The following is a 7,049-nucleotide window of genomic DNA, read 5'->3' as shown; positions in this document are numbered from 1 at the left end:
TTAGCAAGGACGTCCCTTCCGGGACTATGCTTGCTAACCTATGACATCCCTACAAATTCTCACTCTGTATTTTGTACAGAAAGAAATCATAAAATCATGAAATGGTTTGGGCTGGAAGGGACCTTAAGGCTCATCTCACTTCATCCCCTGCCATGGGCAGGGACACCTCCCACTGTCCCAGGTTGCTCCAAGCCCTGCCGAGCCCTGGCCTTGGACACTGCCGGGGATCCAGGGGCAGCCACAGCTGCTCTGGGCAACAGGGGTAAACACAAGGTGAGGGAGGAAGAGGCAGAATGAAAATAATTTCCACATTTCACTCTGCATGTGAACAGCACCAATGTACCGGCAGCTGTTTAATCCAGCGACTCCTGTTTTTCATAGAGAAAGGGAGCCAAGAGCGTGGAGCTCTGCGTGCGGCGGGGCTGGGCCCGCACACGCTGCGGGCTGTTCATCGTCCCACGCACCCCTCGCTCCCCGTTCCCTCCGCTCCCCGGCGCGGCCCTCACGCACCTCGCAGCCCGCGCAGCTCCGCCACGGGCACCAGCCGGATGTTCTCGCTGCGCAGCACGTCCCGGTGCGGCCGGTTCTCTACGAGGGGAGAGCCCGGTCAGCGGCGCGGCCGCCCCGCCCGGCCCCGCGGCCCCCCGGCCGCCCCTCACTCACGGAGGTAGCCCAGCAGAGCGACCTCGCGCCCGTGCCGGGCCAGCGCCAACGCGTGGTACTGCATCCGCGGGCTGCGGCCCAGGTCCCCCAGCACGGCCACGCACACCCGGCCCGCGCCGCCCGCCCGCCGCCGCCGCCGCCACAGCAGCAGAAACAGCAGGCCCAGCACCGCGCCCGTCACCGCCGGCCACAGCCCCGGCCACGGCCCCGGTGCCGCCATCTTTGAGCGCCGGCGAGGCGGGAAAGGCGTGCAGAGCGCGCCCCCTGGCGGCGCGGAGGTGCCTCGCTCTGAGGGGACCCCGGAGAGGCGGCGGGACCGGGGCAATTACAGAGAAAGCGGTTAGTTAATTACAGTACTAGAGAGGGGTTAATTAATTACAGCGGTACCGGACACTCGTCCGTAGTGTTTCCTGCTAAATTTTAGCGTATCTCGAAGTCAGGGGTGATTTCGGGGCAGCCCCATTACCATCAATGCATGTGCTTGTCTTTATTTTGAATTCAGCTAAATCCCAACTAGATCTTCTCTGTATCTGAGTTAATACTCTACATATTCCTGTGATATCCCTCAGTTTGTTGTCTCAATCCCCGATCCTACCAGGTACTAAATCCCTTCAACATTTCCATCCCACTGGGTTCTCATACATGTACATAATAAAAAATTTCCACCTGTTTCCAGCTTGCTGATCCCTGTTTTCTGGTGGAAATACGGAGCAAACAGAAGCCTCCTGACAGAAACGTTTGCCACGTTATCTTGGCACCACGGAAGTGACTGAACACCACGTTGAAAAAATCATTAAGTTGTACAAAAGTTTAAAACTAGGTCAGTTGTACTGGCCAAGAATCCAATAGGTGGTATCAAACAATGCAGAAAACAAATGGTATTTCTTCACTACAAACAGGGGTGAAGACACAAATGAAGGATGTTGGTGACCAGGGACAGGACCCAGGGAACAGCTGGAGCTGGGCCAGGGCAGGGTCAGGTTGGATATCAGGAAAGGCTCTTCCCCAGAGGGTGCTGGGCACTGCCCAGGCTCCCCAGGGAATGGGCACGGCCCCGAGGCTGCCAGAGCTCCAGGAGCGTTTGGACAGCGCTGCCAGGGATGCCCAGGGTGGGGTTGTTGGGGTGTCTGTGCAGGGCCAGGGTTGGACTGGATGATCCCTGTGGGACCCTTCCTGCTCAGGACATTTCACAATTCCATGATTCTCTCTGCAGACCCTTGTGGCCACCCATCTGAATGGTATCCTGCTATTCCAGTTATGCTTCTTTGCCCCCTATGACAAAGCCAGATGTCAGATGTTGCATTTCCAGTGTAACTCTCCATACTGCCAAACAGCAAGTATGTGGTAACAATGAAACAATTGTTTCCTTTTAAAACATGTAACTAATTACAAGTGTGGGCAGACTGGTTCCGCAACAAAATAAAGCCTGGAATGTTTGCTCAAAGATTCTGCTCAGAATGCATCTTTTTCTACTGAGAAAGCATAGAAGCATAGGATATTCTGAGTGGGAAGGGACCCACAGGGATCATCCAGTCCAACTTCAGGCCCTGCACAGACACCCCAACAATCCCACCCTGGGCATCCCTGAGAGCGGTGTCCAAACACTTCTGGAGCTCTGGCAGCCTCGGGGCCGTGCCCATTCCCTGGGGAGCCAAGGTTTCCTCAAGAAAAGCCCCACTGTCCCACACCCCTGTCCTGCTTTTACACATCCACCCACGCCATGGCAGACACGCATCCATTCCAACCTGTAGGAGGTCTGATCTTTTGGGAATCCCTCATTTCAGTCCCTCCTACCTCACCTGACAGCTCCTTGCTGTGTATCATTTTAATGCAAAATGCAAATTGCTTCTCTGTTTACTTCCTTGAATAAAGTGCAAATATCCTGGCTGCAGTGGAATGAGGGACTGCTGGATTCTTGCAGGCTCTCAGGCGTAACGCCCCAACTCCTCACAGCTGCGCTTTCTGGCAGGTTATCAAACTACGTAAAATTACAAGTGTATCAGCTTTATGGATGCAGTGACTTTTTGTTTATGAAGGCAGAGTTGCAATAAAAGTCCTTTTGACCTTCAGAGCACTTAGCTGGAGAAGGATAAATAAGGTGCAGTCATCACTTCTGGCTGAGGCTCTGAAAACAGGGATGCACTTGAGAGAAATGCATTTTCAGAGACTACTGATCTCTGCCTGTATAATTTTTCATATTTATTGAATAGCAGTTCTGTTTTACAAAAGGCTTTTCCTGTCTCTTCTTCCTGAGCATTTCAGAAAGTTGGGAAACGCTGTTTGCATTTACTCTAGAAACAGTCTATTTGAGCTCCATCCCCAGTCCTCCTGCCCTCGATGGACTGCTGTGAGTGCAATAAACAGAGACAGAGCAGCCAAAATCCCTCTCACAAACGGAACTTCACTCATCCCAGAAGTCTCCAATTCAAATGTCTCGAGCAAATCTCATGACAACCTGCTGCTACCCTGGTTCCTCTTATTATCACATGATAGAAGTAGTAAAAACCTTTTAAAACTTGCATTTGCACTGAAAAAATAACATGGAATATCCCAGTGACAAGTATTTGCACCAATCACACCTGCACTGTGGGGTACAGGCTAACAGCACTCACAAACTCAATATGACTCCAAAGGGCTCAGAGCACTGGCGCTGTGCTATATCATCATGGGGTAAACCAGGGCCATTTTTAACAGCAAGGCAACCTGCTTCTTGTGTTTGTTCTCCTGTTTGCTCAGTTTCTAAAGCACAACCCCTGCCACAGCAGAGATGAAAGGAGCTGGCTGCAGAATAACCTCAATTTGGAAACAATTCCAGGTGGTCTGAAAGTCCACTGCAGGTGGCCCAGCACTGAGCCCATGGCCTGGTCTGGTGCTGCTGGGATGCCCCTGGGCTTTGCCCTGAAGATGAAAAGCCTGTGGTGTTTGAAGGTAGGACTGGCCCTAATGTTCCTCTAACAACCCCCATGCTCCAAAATATGAACTTAATGTTATTTAGTACCTGCAGTGGCATGAAGTGTACACCTGCTCTACCTCATCTAATGTCAGCTGTTTCCCATAAACTTTTCACCAAGTCTTCCAACCTTCTTCTCTGAAGGGAAAATGCCACGGGATCACAGAATCAAGGAATAGTTTGGGTTGGAAAGAACCTTAAAGATAATCTCGTTCCAACCCACGGAATGAAAAGACCCTTTTAATACTCCTTTCTCCTCAACCACTCCAAACTCTGCACCCTTCTTGCAGCTGCTTCCTTTTAACCTCACCAGCTGCTTTTTATCTGCTTTATTCATTTTCTCCCAACCCAAAAAATCCCTAAGGAAGGAGCGAAGGAAAAATAAGCGACCTAGGAAATTTTTACACAACTTCCCAAAGACAATTTCTCCTGAATGGTTTGTATTGGCTTAGACAACTTTTCAGGCAGGTACAGGTTTAGGTTACAGAAATACATTTTCTATTTCCTTCCAAGGCATAGAAGAGGAAGGAGGGAGATAATCAGGAAAAGCAAAGCCAGTGTATATGGCTGATAACCACAGCCAAATTCAAATTAGTAATTGTTAGACAAGTTTTTTTCACAACAAAAAATTTGCAAATGGCAGGAAAATAATAAAATATTTCCTAATTGTGTTTATGCCCGAATTTTAGAGCTGGGCTGAACTTCAGGCTCAAGACAGAAGAATATTTGTCTTATATTCCAGTATATAATTGGAATTGGTATTAGATCTAGACATCAGCATGCACATTCCTCTCATGATAACAGAAAAAAATACCCACTGGCTGACCTCCACTGAGTGGGAAAAACAGAGATATTCTGACTTAGAGCCTGACTTAGACTTAAGTTAGAGTTGGGGTTGTGTCTTCATACCAAAGCTCAGCTGCTGAGATTCATTCGGCCCAGTGTGGTCGCAAGGTGTTTTCTCAGCCCCTGCACACACCCGTACTTTAGACCCTGCATTTTGGGGACAGGAATGTGTTTGTGACACGCCTGGAATGGAGACTGGTTATCTTTAACAGCAGGTAGTTATCTCCATTAGTGGGGAAATCATGTGTCGATGCAAAACAAACACTGGAATTCTGGCCACCCTTTCCTCTTTGAACAGTTCTGGAAAAACAAGTCCCTTGTACTCCACTTATCCTCAGTGTTAGTGAGGTGGAAGGAGCTGCTTTAGAGAGGAAAGCAAACTGCAAAGCAAATGCACTGTATGGAAAGGACAGACTATTCTGTTTTCAAACACTGCTTTGTTTTTCATTCCCGTTTGGGAGAGGTTTCTGTTCCCTGTGGATTTCCAAAGGTGACTTTTGGCCCAGGGATTCTACACTGCATGTTGTGATTCCAGACTCTCTTGTAGGGTTTAGAAAAGACATGGTGAGTTTGGGAACTGGATGGAATCCTCCCAGTGGAACCCTTGGTACATGATGATCCCTGTGAAAAGGTGACGGTGTTTGAGCGAAAGACCAAACACAATCCTGAGTGAGCTCCCAGAGCACTCTATTCATGCTGAGTTTAGACCATGAAAACCACATTTAGACCACCCTGGAGTTCCACTGGACAGCTTGTTTCCAGCTGGAAACACAAGCAGGACACCTTCAGTTCTCCATGGCTGAATGAAACTGGAGGCATAACAAGCCATTAACTAAGATCCTTTAATGCACTGGCTTGTCCTAAGGCAGTTTTCTGGTTAATTTGTGACATAAAACTGCATTTTCCCACCTGCAAGATACCTGGTACAGCAGCACATTTACCTGTACCAGGTGTGCTTATCCTGGGAAAGCTAAGGTATAATCCACTGGCTATGGAAACTCGGGGTTCTCCTCCTGCAACACAGCCTCAAGTTTGTGGCTCCACAGCCCCACTGCCCAAGGCACAGGGGAGATACCTGCCCTTGTACCGCATCATTTATGGAATCAAGGCCTGAAGAGAGCTGAGGAGGGACTTTGACAACGTCATAGGACAAGGGGAATGGCTTCCCACTGCCAGAGGGCAGGGCTGGATGGGATATTGGGAAGGAATTGTTCCCTGCGAGGGTAGGGAGGCTCTGGCACAGGGTGCCCAGAGAAGCTGTGGCTGCCCCTGGATCCCTGGCAGTGTCCAAGGCCAGGTTGGACAGTGTCCAAGGCCAGGCTTGGAGAATCCTGGGACAGTGGAAGGTGTCCCTGCCATGGCAGGGGGTGGAACTGGGTTACTCTTAAGATCCCTTCCAACCTAAACCATTCCATGATTCTATGATTTAGTTCTTTTAATCATGTATTTGACTTAGACATTTCTTGAAAGAGAAAATTCACTGATTTATAAACTACAGCTCATTTTCTTCCTAACTCCGTTAGCCATGGCATACCACAGGATCCAGCAACTGAAGTTAAATTTAGGAAAACCCAGAGTTGCCTGAATGTACCATCATTCCCTCAGTGTAGTTATTTTTCCCTTCTGGAAAATGGACACAATCTTAATCCTCCGAAAGGGGATGATGGATCTGCAGTGGCTGTAGGGCCGTATGTACTGTGCTGTCCGGGACACGCGTGAGTGCCAGACGTGCTGTGGAGAAACAGCCGGATCCTCGGAGAGAGTCCCTGCGGGAGCGCTATCCCGCACTCCCGGCCCGTGTCCCTGCCTGAGCGCTATCCCGGATTCCCGGCCCGTATCCCTGCGGGAGCGCTATCCCACACTCCCGGCCCGTGTCCCGGCCGGAGCACTATCCCGGATTCCCGGCCCGTGTCCCTGCGGGAGCGCTATCCCGCACTCCCGGCCCGTGTCTCTGCCGTAGCACTATCCCGGATTCCCGGCCCGTGTCCCTGCCGGAGCGCTATCCCGCACTCCCGGCCCGTGTCCCTGCGGGAGCGCTATCCCGCACTCCCGGCCCGTGTCCCTGCCTGAGCGCTATCCCGGATTCCCGGCCCGTGTCCCTGCCTGAGCGCTATCCCGGATTCCCGGCCCGTGTCCCTGCCGGAGCGCTATCCCGCACTCCCGGCCCGTGTCTCTGCCGGAGCACTATCCCGGATTCCCGGCCCGTGTCCCTGCGGGAGCGCTATCCCGCACTCCCGGCCCGTGTCCCTGCCGGAGCACTATCCCGGATTCCCGGCCCGTGTCCCTGCGGGAGCGCTATCCCGCACTCCCGGCCCGTGTCTCTGCCGTAGCACTATCCCGGATTCCCGGCCCGTGTCCCTGCCGGAGCGCTATCCCGCACTCCCGGCCCGTGTCCCGGCCGGAGCGCTATCCCGCACTCCCGGCCCGTGTCCCGGCCGGAGCACTATCCCGGATTCCCGGCCCGTGTCCCTGCCGGAGCGCTATCCCGCACTCCCGGCCCGTGTCCCGGCCGGAGCGCTATCCCGGATTCCCGGCCCGTGTCTCTGCCGGAGCGCTATCCCGGATTCCCGGCCCGTGTCCCTGCCTGAGC

The 7,049-nt window shown here is 52.1% G+C and overlaps 1 protein-coding gene across 1 annotated transcript in view; it reads right to left on the bottom strand.

Moving 5' to 3' along the window:
* The window catches only part of ALG1 (ALG1 chitobiosyldiphosphodolichol beta-mannosyltransferase), a 9,195-nt gene extending 8,297 nt beyond the window's left edge, over positions 1-898 (bottom strand). The window contains exons 1-2 of the mRNA XM_042037239.1: positions 664-898; positions 511-588 (exon numbers count right to left, since the gene is read on the bottom strand). Of these exons, the coding sequence (XP_041893173.1) occupies positions 511-588; positions 664-883 (298 nt within the window). The 5' untranslated portion in view covers positions 884-898. The remainder of the gene's footprint in view (positions 1-510; positions 589-663) is intronic.
* Positions 899-7,049: the final 6,151 nt, after the last annotated feature.

The sequence above is a fragment of the Corvus kubaryi genome, unplaced genomic scaffold, assembly GCF_017639235.1.
Source record: "Corvus kubaryi isolate FWS band 111438036 unplaced genomic scaffold, C.kubaryi_AGA036_p1.0 37387, whole genome shotgun sequence".
NCBI classification, from domain to species: domain Eukaryota; kingdom Metazoa; phylum Chordata; class Aves; order Passeriformes; family Corvidae; genus Corvus; species Corvus kubaryi.
Note: the sequence above shows the minus strand (reverse complement) of the source record. Positions and strands in the feature narration are given on the sequence as shown.